A 15,228-nucleotide genomic window follows, 5' to 3' on the forward strand; every position below is an offset into this window, starting at 1 on the left:
AAACAAACAGCTGCGACTAAGGTGTAGAGTTAAACACGTCACGTTTACATTTAAGATGTTCATTTGGGATAAACTAAAATATCTTTCAGGAGTAACGATCAACAGAGCTTGCTTCATCACCAACAACTGCCAATATTACTCAGCACTTCTTCTCATTGTTGATATCACAGGTAGAATAATGAAACCTGTTTATTATTTTTGAATATTATACTTAGGTAATGAAAGAGAACATTATAACTTTAATATAATCAAGTTGAGATGTATAATTTACATTGCCCTATACGTTTCATTTGCTTTCTACAGATTGTGATAATATTGTTGGCACATACAATGATCAATGAAATGTACGTTCATCATTCTTGATATTTGACCTGAAGCAGAAGACACTAACCCTTAAATTAAAACATGTATCCCAATAAATGTATATGTATATCAATTTAGAGATGCGTGAGTCTGATGATTTGCTTTGTCGTTCCAATATTAAATGAGTGTTATGATTGTTGGTGAGGTATTGTTGAAGAGTCTCTATTGCCCAATCCTTCCTCCTCATAAGCAATTGCAATGCCTCTCCGTCCCTCAACAGCCTTTACCACTGCCGTCTGTCCCAGTTTGGGCTCCAGTCCCTGCCAACTACGGCCAGCCAAATATGAAGCTGCAAAACCAGCAAAAAAAAAAAAATCACAATTATATTCTGACATTTCATAAAATAAAAGTACATATTTTCAAGCTTGACCTTTAAGAAGCAGGATCAGTAGAGAAACTACATACAGACACACATTCAGGCTCAGTACCTGCAGTGTTTGTATTAGCCACAGTGAGAGTTTCATTCCTGGGGACAAGTGAAGAGGATTGTAAAGTGCCATTTATTATCTCTGATGAGGTGGTGAAATTAGTAGTCCGTAGAGCTCCTGTTATAAGCGAGACATCTGTGGTCTCCTCTTCGTTGTTAGACTGGTTTGGTTCTGGTAAACCCACATGACTGCTTCCACCTATAAAATATCTTTGTAGTTAGATTACCACAATACCATGTGTGAAGATAACGTGCTACTAATAATGATATACATCACAAACTCTGTTTTCAGTTATTTATATGAAATAAAGATTTAGTTCTGTCCAACATGAATGAACAAATCATTCAATAAATGACGTGCATACCAGGCAGTAAATCTCTGAAATCCGTGACATACTCTCCAGTCCATTCTCTGTGCTTATTGCAAGCCAGTTCCATCTCAAAGGGGGTCACCACAGGTCTATAAAATTCACTTGAATCCAGCAGCGAGTTCTCCGGGCATGCGACCAGCACATAAACATCAATTTCCAAAAAGTTAGCTAGCTTGGGGACATTGATCTTTCCCATAGCAAACATGTAGCTCTTTTTGCCTGCTTTGTGAATGATGTCTTTCAGCTGCTCAATGATGGTCAGGTAGTTGGCGACGCCCAGTGTGCCTACCAAAATTCCCACCACACTGGCATCTTTGGCCCGTTCGACGGCATAATAGCGTTTCATTAGTGCCTTGTTGATGTTAATCGATTCGACTCGGCCTGTGCACGTTACTGGATCGAATGAGCTGAAGGAACAACGGTTCCAAGTCATCATAAAGTTTGTAAGAGTCAGGCCCTCCTGGCCAATGTAGAACATACTATAATCGTCAATTCTCCGTCCCTCTTGTATACTAAACTGTCTACCAAATGTAAATATAACTCTATCATCTTGTGAATGTAATTGTTCATTGGCCACAAGGCTGTCGTGTATCAGTTTAGCACCATGGGAATGATCTGCTTTCAGAAGAGAGACCACAACATTGGGGTACATTTCACACAAAAGCTGCCTGAGATCACCTGAGGATAAAGGAAATAAATTATGTTTAGGCATAACGCATTTATAACATAATTAACTGGACTTTTTTAAAAAACCTTGACTGTAACATTTACCTATAGCATGCGAATAAGTGACATCATAAAGAATGATGACATGACTTTGGCGGTCAGAGTAAAGCTCTTTAAAGGCTGCAGCACACTGCTGGACATCATTAGGTCTCTTTCCGAATACATACAGAAGGGGTAGTCGTCGACTTGGGCTAAGGCACGACGGCCCATAATGCACTATACAGTCCGCTCGTACATGCTCTGCTGCTACTTCATCCACACAACAGCTGACAAAAGCAAAAAAAAGCCTCAATTATAGATAAAACAAATCATAAATTAAAATTCTGAAAAAAATGGTTCTTACCTGCCATAGGATGTGTCTCCTAAAATGAATGTCTTTGCTTTTGTTTCTTTCTCTATATCAGCAGAGATTTGGACGGCATCAGACAGGAGATCATCTGGAAACTGTAGGGCTACCTGTGATTGAAATAAGAGATATTGAAGTCCTAAATAGTCAAGATCTTTCTAACTGTGTTTCAGTAAACTTGTCAAAATGACTTCTAGAGATGTTGCCTTGCCTTTTTGAAATGATTACTAGTGACAAAATGACAAGTTTCAGTTATCTGATAGCGCTCCACCAGACTTCCAGTTTGGTAGTCTGTTGTGGTGGTGGACACATTCACGGTGCGATGAATAACTGCCTCACTATTGCTACTGAAAGCTTCAGTCATGTTCTCTCAGGAGATAGTACTCTGTATCTAAAAAATGAGAGATGATAGTCAGTTGTAGGTAAGCAATATTACATTATTTTGTATCACTAGACGAACCCACATAACTTAAAATGAGATTTTCCAAACCATAAAACTACACGATTAAGGGTCCACAACATGAACAGGGTGTAACAATGTGAACATTCACACATGTTGCCTAGTAAACACTATTATGAAGCAAACGCAATGAAGGTTCTTGCAGATAAAAGGTATTCAGATGATCAATGTATGGACAATTACTCGGTAGATAATCGCTACAGATGCCATGTGGCACTTACCATAGATTACAAAATTTGCAATCCTGCGATAAATACCCTTCTCGAAACGGCAACAATAGTTTACGGTACAGCAGGAATTTATGTTGCTGAATCAAAACAAAGAATCGCAGAATAACATTGCCTGACTGTCAGTTCCCACGTGAAGATCCGGACACGTTCTTCTTCGTCATGCATGTGTCTAATGCACTTAACTCCATACTGCCCCATAGTGTACCGGAGACTGTCGGTAAAAAACCCTATTCTACCACGCAAAATAAGATTCACTTTTGTTCATCTGAATGACACAGTCATACATCAGTCATAGCTACTGTTTATTACTTATTTCTTTTTACATCAGAATAATATTACGAAAAAAATACATAAATATTCATGTACAAGGAATTGTTCTTGTGCGTATAAATTCTCAGTGCAAAAGGCATGACATTTATACATTTTTGACATCTGTACATTTGGCAGATGCTTTTATCCAAAGGTGCATGCAATAAAACCATACATTTTCTTTGAATGCGTATTTGTTCCTTGGAATTTAACCCAATCTTGGCATGGCTATGCTCTGCCAGAGGAGCTGCAGAAATATGACATACAAAATAATAATTAGGACTTACATAGAAACATAGAAGCAATTGACGTGTCATTCAAGTCATATGAGCTGTATACATTTGTTTTGGCAACAGTCCTTAGTTTACTGCTCCCAAATGTATGACATCCTGAAATCACTTTAGGCATTTTATGTATTAATATGCAGTGTTTTTAAACCACATAATTTAGAAAAAATGAACACAAACTATTACTTGAACTATGAAAGAATGCAAAAATGACAAGCAAAGTTTGTTACATGCACTTGTTTTAAAAAAGCTTTGGTAAGATGACAAAAATTGTCAAAGGCACAAACCAATTAAAACTCTCTAATCTTGGAAAATAATATAATATATATATTTGATATATTATATTTATATATTGTATATTCTGTATGATTGCATTACATGTGAACCTTAAGACCCTAATGCAGCATGTTTCACTATTGACCTAGGTAAATAAAAATGCTAGGTTTTCTACTAAAACAACTTAATAAAGCAGTAAAACTAAATTTGCTCCCACTTTATGTCTGTGAACAGCTTTTTAAAACCTGAAGCTGATAAGAAACCTAAAAAAAACCCTCCTGACATTTACATCCATATGCGATAGAATCCAAGTACCACTGTGAGACATGTGAATATTGAACCTAGAAAAAGTACAAAAATTAATCAATACATCAATATATTAATCAAAAATATATCAATAGTGATTTAAATTCTCTATTCTGTTTGTGGAACAAGGTTTATTTAGGTTTATTTTTAACGCTTTCAATTAGCAAAAGAATATATGTGATCTTGATATTTTTACCTGCAAGATATTTAATGGAATCCAGTTTATGCGCCTCCAGCATAGTCTTCAAGCCAGCAACCTCTGTATCGATTTTCATGTTCGTCTGTGTGACATGCCGATCTTGCTCAGAATGCTAAGAAAGAAATCTCAGTTAAAAAGTATAATAGTACAAGAAAGATGTAATTGACTCCTGAACACTGGAAGATTTTTCCTTACCATTTCCATCAATTCATTCTTAGTTTCAAGAAGCTTCCTTTCATATTCTGCGCTCTGGACCAACAACAACACATCAGGGTTAAAGCATTTTAACCTTCAAACTGTCTTTGATTTTGCTTAACTTACCATCTCCTTCACTCGACTTTTCTCAATACTCAGATCCAAAATGGTGTCTGCACGCTTTTTGTTCATCACATCCTGCAGCACAAAAAATATGTAACTAACTAGAGAGTCCAGTGGCAACATAGGTCTTCGTCCAGTGGCAACATAGGTCTTTGTTCAGTGGTTGCATGCAGCACTGTTACGTGCAATAAACGGAAAAGGTTCAACTTTGCATATACTCACAACAAGCTGTGTCTTTAATTGTAAAAGCTCAGCCTTGATTTTCTGCAAAAAATTGATAGACATAGATGAAAAAAACACATGACTACACATCTTCATTGCTTGACATACAAATGCTAAAATGGGTAAAAAACAGTACAGTCAGTGGAGGCCTAGAATTGCCACTTATCCAAAATAACCAAAACAAACTTTTTCATGCATAATAACAGAATATATAAAAAAAACTACACAAAGAAACAGAGGTCTCACCTCATTCTCTGCCAGTAATGTTGAGAACTCACTCTTCTCCAGAATGATCATGTCCTTTTTCACTGCAGCAATATGAGACATGACCTTCTGTAACATAATCTCCTGTAAAGTAAAAGTAATACTTTTAGTGGAAGTAAAATTGAAGTATTCCATGATGCTATACTCAGCCAACTTATGTTTCTATAAGTTAAGATATACACTCTCAGATCTGGTTCACCTCACATGAGCTATAAGTGACGGTCATGGGTTATTCAAAGAACCAGAACAGCATGGAATGATGATTAAAAACCCACTTGTTGTGTCTTGGTAGCCATGTCACTGTACATGACATCCATGTTGGAATGTGTGATATTCACCATCATCTTGACTATGACCTCTGCCTGCTGGGTTGTAAAAGCTGAAAGAAAGAAACAAAGCATTTTGGTGATGATAGACCCAAGGGCTGTTTTTGGATCAGCAGACTTTATACTCAACTGTTGGGAAACAAATCGATAAATACATATTTTTTCAATTACCACACACAATACATAAACTCATTTCACAAACTGAATAAAGAAAAACCACAAAATTGGAAACATAAAGAAATCTGACCGCTGTCCTCCAGTAGTTGAACCACTGCATGAGTGTCAAAGTATAATTTCCTGTTGCCGGATTTGGCAATGTCTGATTTTGTCTGGTCATACTGCAGAGTTTTAACTGAGGTGCTCAGTTCTGAAAAGAAGTCATTAGAAACAATGCGTGAATAGAATGCAAATAAAAACTGATCACTAATGAAACCAGTTAATTTCCTTCTAAACCAATTTGACACAATGGCACATTTAAATCAATGGTATGTACAGTAATATGTTCCCTATACTGTACAACAAAATCCAACCTGTTTTATAATTTCGTTTGACATTTACTCATTTGACAGAGGGTTAACGCAACATACAATGCATTTAAGTAATACACTTCATCAGTACGTGTGTTCCCTGAGATTCGAACCTATGGCCAGATACAAACGCAATGCGTTTACAAATCAAGATAAGTGTGCATTAGTTCTAATAGCACATACATACTTGCCTTTAACCAACATCAGTGAACTTCTCAAAAGCAGACCGAGCTTTGTCTCAGAACTTGAATAATGATTAACGTTAATCCTGTTAAGTGCACTTCCAAACGCGGAAATAAGACGATATCCCATCTTGCTGTATAGCGATCTCATTCTGCAGAAACTGAAGATAGCTTATACAGTAAAGTCGTCTAAAACAAGTCTTCATGTGAGCCACCATCCGTGAATGACATTAAAATGTTGCTGCGTCGCGGCAGTACGTGACCCGGTTTGACCGCATGATCTTGCTTTTCTCCTATTCGTCCTCTAAAGTCAAAACAGACTTTTTAACTATTGAAATATTTCAGAATAATTGGATATAACTGGACCAGTAAGCGCCTGCGAACATAACTTTAATAATAACTATGCGGTTTTCCAAACTTTTCTCCCATTTTTCTCTCGATTTGACCAGCTCTATCAAGCTTCCTGTAACAATGAGCGTAAACAATGACGTAAAGACGTACACATCAAAGACACTTGAGGCTTGTTCGACTTGATGCGGCGCCGCAAGATCCGACAAGCGGATGACATCAAAGTACCGCGAGAGCGATTCGAAAGCAAACTTTTTATCGTTTTTCGAATCGCTCTCGCGGTACTTTGATGTCATCCGCCTGTCGGATCTTCGGCGCCGCATCAAGTCGAACAAGCCTTTGGATTCATGTTTTAGGTGGGTTCAACGTCATGCGGCAACTGCGTACGCTGATCGCCATATGATATCAAAGTATCGCGAGAGCTTTTCGAAGGCACTGCTTTCAAAACGCTCTCGCGGTACTTCGGTGCGCTACGCCGATCGGTCTGCGCAGCGGCGCACGAAGTTTTGTTCGAGTTTGAAGCAAGTTGTTTGATTTCGAAACTTAAGCACTTTATAAAGAGCTGAACGTAAATACGTCATTTCGTTTATTTAAGTTGTACAAACTAATGTCAAAGTGTAGAAAGAAAGAAGAGTGTGCGATTACAGTGCAATTTTACAACTACAACACGTCACAATTCTACATTCAGTAGATATTCGTTACACATCCAATAACAAGCTAACGTTACTCTTACACACCAACGTTCAGACATCGATAAAACGACAGAATCAATGCATGATCGACAGTCACAAAATAAACAATGAATGAGTCACTCTTTTACTTCAGGGGACGTTCTAAAGTTCTCGAAATGGCTGCTTCATTTAGCAACTTTGGGGTACGTAATGGATAACGGCATAGTATAGAATACGTTTAATGAATTTCTCCTATTAACAAGGAAAGCATTTGTCATTGCTTGATTTGTTTTGTCTTCAGAAATTAGCCTATAAGGAGTTCCTTTCAAAGACACAAGACACTGCAAAACCGTACAGCTGTAATTTTCCATTCTGTTGTAAAAACAATCGATGACGTTCATGGCAGTTTAATAAAGCAATAAGCCCCAAGAAGCAGTGGGTTACAGTGCATTTTATAACAGCTAAGGGCGTTGTGGCACGACGCGAAGCGGAGTGCCTAAAACCCTAGTGTTAGGAAGGAAGGACCCTAGAGCAGCTTTAGCTCTTTTGGAGGCTCTGAAAGACATTTTCTCTCTATCAGTCATGGTTTCAGGATAGTAAGTGTGAATCTTTCAAAAGCAGACAGGAGAGCTCTGAATGAAGCTCTTGGTGATGTTTTGTGTGATGCTAAAAGTGATGCCACTGAAAAAGAAGGATGACAAGACTTGGTTTGGTGCTGGAAAGTACAGCGGCAGAATGTAGATTGGACTAAGGTTACTGCAGGTTATCAGCAAACAGATGAAAGCGTTGAGAACTACACTGAGCGAATGATTAAAACCTTTTCATTGTACTCAGGGATGGACATAAATCCATAGCCCTCGTGTTTAATCAAAGTGTCAGGGAAAGCTAGACCTTTTTTGCATATGTGGATAAATGGGCTTCATCCTGAATAAAAAAGCAATGATTCACAAATAAGATGGTTTACATATTACTTTGGAAAATTATGTTACTGTTGAAGATTTGTTGCCAGTTGCAAGAGATGTAGCACTGGCAGAGAGCCCACCGTCAAATCCCCACAAAACTCTTGGAAATACAGGAGCTGTGCCTAGATGTGTACAGAACGCGTTTGTAGGAATTGTGGCAACAGGGGTCATTGGGCAAATGACTGTAGACAAATCAGAAAGCTCTCTGTTCTGATCGGTGTCTTCCTTTCCAGTCTTAAATTTTGCTTAATGTGTTAGCTAGAAACATTACAGAGCTGTTTTTGGTTGGCCAACACTAGCTATCCTCTAAACTCTACAAGGCAAGTTGAGCAGTAACTAAAGACTCCAAAATTCCGATACGTTCAGAAGCAGGTTCAACGGCTTGTGTTTGAGTTGGCAAGCATGCGAGATGGCAAAACAGCTACAGTAACATCGACATCTAGATGGCTCTGTTGCTTTAAGTCTTGACCTTTGAGCAGGATGGCAGCAAAGAGGGGTTCTCATGACTGCCCCAGCTGATCATTGTGGTGGTAAAGCCGCATACAGTACACATGAAGATGTGACTGATTGTATGGAGAATGCGCTTGCTGACCAGGCAGCCAAGGCTGCAACCGACTGCACCTGAATGGCACAAATCTCTCCTGCTGAGGAAATTGAGCTGTAGGTCATGGTGCACCACTCACATCTTACAAATCTATTCAGATGGTAAAGGGAAAGTAGGACTGATAATGATCATAAATGATCATGATTATATTTGGGCCTTTCTGCCCACAGTGATGCACACTTGCTTTACCACAAACAGGCATGCCCTGATCCATCCGATATTTGGAAATATAAAACACATACATGGCTGTCACATGGTGAAATACTGTAGTCATGAGGAAGACCCTTGTCTTTAGCGACTTGGGGGCCAACCTCATGATGAAGATAGATCTTAGCTTACAGCAGCCTGCAGCTTCAGTCACCAGATGGCCTCTGTAGGGTTAGGATAGAGTCATAAATTCTAATTCTAATAAGGCTCTATAAACAAAATTGTTTGTGTCAATGTGGATGTGCACTTTTGTTTCTCTCTCTCTTTCTTGTCTTTTGTTTTTTAATCATAGGTGAATGTCAGCAGCATTGCAGCAGAGTGTGCTAAAATGTTAGATCAAGGACACACTCTGCAATAGGGGTGGGAGTCGTGGGACAATATATCGATATAGCGATGTATCGTCGTCCTTCTCCGTGCGATACGAGAATCGATACGCTGGCGCCAAACATCGATATTTTAAATAATTAATTAAACGCTACCAATAGGCCTAGATTTCCAAGCGTTATTGCGTTATGGCTCCACTGGGTGGCGCTTAAAACATCAATGAGGAAAAACGTGAACAAACGTTAACTAGTCCGAGTCAAGATTTTAGAATGACACATAGTGCTCGTAAAATAATATCCTCCGTGCATATATGAGAATGAACGTTAATGTGCTTAGGTTTAATGAAAGTTGCTGCACTGAGATGGTTTCAGGTTTATTTTATTTAAGCTGGTTAACACTGAGATGTTTTCACGTTTGTTTGATTTAAGATGGTTAACAACACCGAGATTTCAAAAAGGTTTCACAAAGAGGCTGTTATATGTAGAAATGTACCTTGTTTATACAATCTCTTTAAGGATATAAATGTGTCAGTTCACAAAGATATGTTTTTAATTTAAGCATTAAATGTTTAATTTATTGTCACTTCATGATTTCTTCGTTTTACTTTTATCAATTTATTTAGCAATTTACTCACAAAATAGTCAACTCATTTACTACGTATATTTACTACGTATATATATATATATATATATATATATATATATATATTAATCATATACAGTAATACATATACCTTTTTACATTTATATGGATATAATTTACATTTACTGTTACTGTATTTTACATAAAGCTTCACATATTTTTTTATAACTGCATGCCTCCATCACCTGTCTCATACTTTTGTATGTTGGGTGAATCTTTAAGCATCAGAATGTTTAATGCTGCCTGACAGAGGGATCTTGCCACAAAATGATCTGAGTCTGTTTATTTTATAAATGTACTTGACAATGAAAAACAATGTGTGAGATTCTGTACTGTTCTGTGCTGATTCAATATAGCTTGGTGAACAGCAGACATGGCAAGCAGCAGGAATATTAACCTTCCCATACTAGATAAAGTTTAACCATGAAAATTAATTATCCTTTAAAATAAAATAAACTGCAGTTGTCTTTTATATCCCCACTGAGTAAAAAACCAATAAAATCTCTGAATTCTTAAAATTCCCAGAATGCTTTGAGTTGTTGTTTTTTTCTCATGAGACTGGCTTTATTAAGCCATGAAATTTTATTTAAACAGTACGGTATTTACAGTATAAAATGAAGTTGGTAAATAGTCAAACCACTTGTTTCAAATAAGTCTACTGACATAATTGAGTTTTTGCACAAAAATTATGTATCACAACATAAATGTAAGTACGCATTACACTTAATCAAGACATAAAATGTCAAAATAATATAAAAGACATGCACATAAAGCAATAAATACTAAATGACTGTGTGTTGACTATGAAAGTGTTTACTGTCAACACAGCAAATTAAGTAAATAAGACTTGTGTTTATGCACAAACACACACACTATATGTATTATCTAAATGGGGGCCTTACATTTCTATTTAATACTTAACTATATTTAACTTTAACTCTATATAAAACATTTTGCATTGATAAAAGAAATATCAGCAGAAAAAAATTAAGACCATTCCAAATTTTAATTTAATCAACCTTTCTAGATGTATTGTAGCCATTCCAGTCCAGTGTCTGTTCAACAAAATCAAACCTCAGGAGTGACAAAGTCATCTAACACATGAAAACTGTGATAAAAACTGAGGTTATCACATAAAAAAAAACTTTTGAACGTTTCTTAAATGCATGTACAAATATGACTGTTGTATTGCTTAAAATTGAATATGATCTTGTTTTCTTTGCAGTATTTGAGGTCTGAAAAACTACAGAGCATCTTTTCTGTTATTTTGACCTTTTTCTCCAGTTTTCATTTTCTGCAGACTTTCTATTTGAATTTTGGGAGAAATATTGTAAGTAGGTCACAAAATGAAAAAAAATCACCATTTTACCTAAACACATACCTAGAAATAGTAAATTCAGAAAAACAAAAAATGATTTTGAAATGGTCTCATAACTTTTTTCCGCGGCTGTACTTTATACAACATATTGACAAACAGGGACATTCTAATTGTCCCCAATGGAAAATCAGACTAAATTCAATTCTTAAAATCTGAGATTCAATTCTGTTGAGAGCAACAGTGAGGAACTGCTTAATTGTTACAAATCACTACTGCAATGTGCACTGTTGACGTTTGGCCAGTCACAACTGACATGACCTTAAAAAAGAAACATTCCCAGTTCTCCTGACTGCCTACACATCACAAATAGTGCATGTTTTAACACTTCATGCCAGTAACACCACACAAACCGACAGCAACACGGCAAAAATTGCCACAGCGCAGAATATCATTGCCACAAACATCTGGCGATGATCACAAAAGCGTTTGGCTGCCTCTTCGTTGATAGACAGCAGTGCTAAAGAGGTGCTGTCGGTACTGACAGGGTCTGCGTACTGAGGTCCCTGTGCTTCCACTGTCCATCGCAGCACATTGACCTTCAGCTCCATGTCCTCCAGAGTACGGTCCACTTGTGCAATCTCCTGCTCCAGCTGACTCTGCTCCTGACCCTCCATGCTGGAGGTCTGGGCTTCATTATTAGTCTCCTGTAGGTCGGGCAGACTCAAAGCCTGTGCTGCCACCTCGGTTGTCCCCCCTGTTTAGAAGCAAAAGATATTACTTGTCAGACTACAGGTACAGTTATGTTTTGTTTTAAGTTTTATCTGATCTAGTGACATTTTTACTAGCAGAAAATTGTATAGAAGAAGCATTATCTAAAATAACACATTGCATTCAACACTTTTTACATTTATTACTATGTTTCCTGGGATTGTTGAAGCAATGCTCTACCAAACAGATTAATTTAACAATATATTATTTTTTATTCTATGGGCTATCTACAGTAGTCATGTTGATATCAGGGATATACATAAATTAAATAAGTTAGACCTGTAGTTAGACCTCCTTACCCTGTATGCCTGTTTGTACCATGGTACTGTTGCAAGCAGGGGAAAAGCATTTGACCAGGGTGAAAACTTTACACATGTCTGTATGTAAGAGCTCCAGGCATGAGGAGAACGCCACCCACAGCCGTTCTGTTTCTTTCCTCTCATCATCTGGTAAGGTTTTATCCCTTAGCCGAGCTGTCAGGTGGTTACGGCAAGACAGCGCAAGAGTCTGGGCCCGCTCTCTTGTTTGCTGGAGATCACGCCGCATACTGGAGCTATCAGTGCAGCCCCCAACACAGGAAGCCAGGTGCCGATAACATGCAACCACCTGAGTCAGATCACATACGTATAAAAAAATGCAAATAATGTTACTGGGGTAAAAAAAATCCATAAATCGGTGCTCTTTGGATGCAGGATTTCTTAATTCATCAAAATCAACTCATAACGCAAAGGCACTTGAAAATGAAATGAAAGTTAAAAGCCTTTATTCTTACATAGCATTCTTGCATATTCTCACATTATTACATTAAAAACATTTGTGACTTGTTTTTCATGTAAAGCTCCATGAGAATAAAGGCTTTTTAATCTTTCACTACATTTTCGAGTGCCTTGGTGTTATGAGTTCTTTGGCACATCAACTGACTTTAAAGGGATAGTTCAACAAAAAATGAAAATTCTGTCATCATTTACTCGCCCTCAGATTGTTCCTAACCTGTATAAATTTCTTTGTTCCGCTAAACACAAAGGAAGACATTTGTAAGAATGTCGTCAGTAACAAACAGATCTAATCCCCCATTGACTCCTATAGTATTTATTTTCCCTACTATGGCAGTAAATGGGGGATGAGAATTGTTTGGTTACTGACATTCTTACAAGTATATCTTCCTTTGTGTTTAGCAAAACAAAGAAATGTATACAGGTTTGGAAAAACCTGAGGGTGAGTAAATGATGACAACAATGTTGGGGTGAACTATCTCTTTAACACGCAACATACTATAATATAAGTTTTTATCTTATCCAACATTATTATGGCTAGATGAACGATAAGCATAAATGACAAATAATATGGATAATCTGCTTGCCACAAGAATGCTATTTCAGGATAAGCTCTGGAATCTTTTGGATCATGCTTTAGAGCATGCTGTCTAAACCATGTAGAGCTTCTGCTAAATAAAAAAATGTGAAAAATTAGTTTATTAGTCAATATGTTGATCATCTCTGACTGTAATATTATGTTAATAATGAGTTTGCTGATGTTGGGTTTAGGGTTAAGATATTACAATTTACAGATGTAACTTAATATAATGGTCTGACTTAAAACCTTGCAGGTACTCCATTTTATATATATATTTTAATACATTTATCTATTATTGCAAAATTAGTCATGTGCATTAGAGCTTACAATATACATATAAAATTAACGTTCTTGCAACAACCTAACCATCATGCAGACAACTTTTGTAAAGTGATTACTGCTACTAAACACATCAAAAAATGTACACAAAGCCTTATTTAAAAACACTATGAAACTGTCTGATTGTTTTTGCAGTTGGTACAGCCAACGTGCTTGTATTTTTTCCATATATCTTATATACTGTAGGCTATTTCATACACCTTTTTATTTCTATGCATATACTTCGGTCCTGTATAAAGCATGCCTTGATACAATGCGGTAGTGTGAAAAGCTCTGTAGAAATATGTTTGACTTGAACTCTATGTTGAATCTGTAAGGACATATTAGACTTGCCTAAATATATTAATGCTAAAAGTATGTAGGCTGCCTTCAATGTTAACAACAGAATAGAAAAATCCATTTTATACAGGTTAGACAGTGTACTGACACATTTCTCCGATAGAGAAAATCAAGCAGTGAACCATTTCTTCTCAGAGATTTTCAGAGAGGGCTTTTTCACCCTAAGGCTTGAGGAACACACTATTATAAGATGCTTTTCATTTTGATGCCTGCAAATAAGGAGAAATGAGGACACATACTCTGCTTTACTTCTTACGCTTGGAAACCAATATTGTAATTTACTTCATGTAATCTCATTCTTTATCTTGATTACTGTTTAGGAAAATATATTTGTATTTGACAACATATAATAAATGAATTAGTGAATTAGAATTATGATAAAGTAATTAATTAAATTTTAGTTAATAGCTCCATTATCATTGACATTTAAAACAACACAGTTGTGGAGGTTTGTGTATGTAAATGATAAAGATAGCTAATTAAATGACAAAGACTGGATAATATCAATTTACCTTAATGAGGGAATCCACCAGTGCTCTTCCCTCTTGCAGTGGCCGTGCTGATGTTCCATCGTCAGCGACCTTGTTGTTAGATCGTGGCATTGGAGTTTATTCCAATGGTAACCAGGATAAAACCTTGTTCCAAACCCAAACGTTACCACCCACCCCCAAACACTCTAACCTTACACAGCCTTACACACAGTAAAGATGAAGTAAATTATAATCCATGTTTGACAGTCTGAACCAATATCTACAGTACTAGATAAAAAATCACATTGTCCAAAGAGACTACAAAGGGTTCAAATTGTTTTACAAAAAGAGCCGAAAAACAGAAAGAGGTGCAACGGATTGTGATGTCAAAGTCGAGTGTGATAATCCAAGCGATTGACCCCTTTGTACTGACATGGGCAAGGCAAGACTGTGTGATTAAGCTCATTACATGCTGCTGAGAGGAGTAGAGATGCTGGGGTCTAAGAATGCATCAGTACCTCCTCCCGGACCCTCTTTTTTCTTTGAACACTCTTCTTTTCTTCTCTGTCCTTTCTGTTCTTTTCTCGGTGTGCCTGAGGGCCGGTTTGTGGTCCAGTGTTTGCTACAGTTTTTGCAGCAGTTGACCAACATGTCACAGATTTGACACAAGCCTACTCATGATTGACTAATTTACTAAAGTGCTTTATTACTAAATGTGAAAATATGAAAAGTGTCTGTTATAAA

The 15,228-nt window shown here is 37.0% G+C and overlaps 3 protein-coding genes across 5 annotated transcripts; all 3 read right to left on the reverse strand.

The window, feature by feature from the left end:
• Window positions 1-487: 487 nt before the first annotated feature.
• On the reverse strand, window positions 488-3,070 carry dph2 (diphthamide biosynthesis 2). Of its 2 annotated transcripts, XM_057342639.1 has the most exons (7): window positions 2,915-3,070; window positions 2,445-2,624; window positions 2,231-2,343; window positions 1,933-2,153; window positions 1,156-1,839; window positions 792-989; window positions 488-652 (listed from the first exon to the last, which is right to left on the reverse strand). In XM_057342639.1, the coding sequence occupies exons 2-7, from the start codon at window positions 2,595-2,597 to the stop codon at window positions 492-494; spliced, it is 1,530 nt and encodes a 509-aa protein (XP_057198622.1). In that variant the 5' UTR covers window positions 2,598-2,624; window positions 2,915-3,070; the 3' UTR covers window positions 488-491. The 2 variants fall into 2 exon arrangements, with proteins under 2 accessions (XP_057198622.1, XP_057198632.1); XM_057342649.1 differs by lacking the exon at window positions 2,445-2,624.
• Window positions 3,071-3,214: 144 nt separating this feature from the next.
• On the reverse strand, window positions 3,215-6,611 carry mcur1 (mitochondrial calcium uniporter regulator 1). 2 transcript variants are annotated; one of them, XM_057336916.1, is made up of 9 exons: window positions 6,149-6,611; window positions 5,678-5,797; window positions 5,443-5,483; window positions 5,087-5,188; window positions 4,841-4,882; window positions 4,622-4,693; window positions 4,496-4,549; window positions 4,298-4,412; window positions 3,215-4,136 (listed from the first exon to the last, which is right to left on the reverse strand). In XM_057336916.1, exons 1-9 carry the CDS (start codon window positions 6,288-6,290, stop codon window positions 4,081-4,083), a joined length of 744 nt encoding a protein of 247 aa, XP_057192899.1. In that variant the 5' UTR covers window positions 6,291-6,611; the 3' UTR covers window positions 3,215-4,080. The 2 variants fall into 2 exon arrangements, with proteins under 2 accessions (XP_057192899.1, XP_057192888.1); XM_057336905.1 differs by having other exon boundaries at window positions 5,380-5,483.
• Window positions 6,612-10,239: 3,628 nt separating this feature from the next.
• rgs9bp (regulator of G protein signaling 9 binding protein) lies at window positions 10,240-15,006 on the reverse strand. The gene is made up of 3 exons (XM_057341628.1): window positions 14,527-15,006; window positions 12,283-12,589; window positions 10,240-11,969 (listed from the first exon to the last, which is right to left on the reverse strand). The coding sequence occupies exons 1-3, from the start codon at window positions 14,614-14,616 to the stop codon at window positions 11,602-11,604; spliced, it is 765 nt and encodes a 254-aa protein (XP_057197611.1). The 5' UTR covers window positions 14,617-15,006; the 3' UTR covers window positions 10,240-11,601.
• Window positions 15,007-15,228: the final 222 nt, after the last annotated feature.

The sequence above is a fragment of the Triplophysa rosa genome, linkage group LG1 (assembly GCF_024868665.1).
Source record: "Triplophysa rosa linkage group LG1, Trosa_1v2, whole genome shotgun sequence".
Lineage (NCBI taxonomy): Eukaryota > Metazoa > Chordata > Actinopteri > Cypriniformes > Nemacheilidae > Triplophysa > Triplophysa rosa.

Bases quoted from the DNA above. Each gene is read 5' to 3' on its own strand.
- dph2 (XM_057342639.1), bottom strand. From the start codon at position 2,597: ATGACTGAAGCTTTCAGTAGCAATAGTGAGGCAGTTATTCATCGCACC. The intron at 2,154-2,230 runs GTAAGAACCATT...TGCTTTTGTCAG, and splicing joins GGAGACACATCCTATGGCAG to CTGTTGTGTGGATGAAGTAG. The intron at 1,840-1,932 runs GTAAATGTTACA...CTTTATCCTCAG, and splicing joins CACTTATTCGCATGCTATAG to GTGATCTCAGGCAGCTTTTG.
- mcur1 (XM_057336905.1), bottom strand. From the start codon at position 6,290: ATGAGATCGCTATACAGCAAGATGGGATATCGTCTTATTTCCGCGTTT. The intron at 4,883-5,086 runs GTGAGACCTCTG...AATTTTTTGCAG, and splicing joins CATTACTGGCAGAGAATGAG to AAAATCAAGGCTGAGCTTTT. The intron at 4,413-4,495 runs GTAAGGAAAAAT...TTTCTTTCTTAG, and splicing joins AGAATGAATTGATGGAAATG to CATTCTGAGCAAGATCGGCA.
- rgs9bp (XM_057341628.1), bottom strand. From the start codon at position 14,616: ATGCCACGATCTAACAACAAGGTCGCTGACGATGGAACATCAGCACGG. The intron at 12,590-14,526 runs GTAAATTGATAT...GATCTGACTCAG, and splicing joins TGGTGGATTCCCTCATTAAG to GTGGTTGCATGTTATCGGCA. The intron at 11,970-12,282 runs GTAAGGAGGTCT...GCTTCTAAACAG, and splicing joins GGTACAAACAGGCATACAGG to GGGGGACAACCGAGGTGGCA.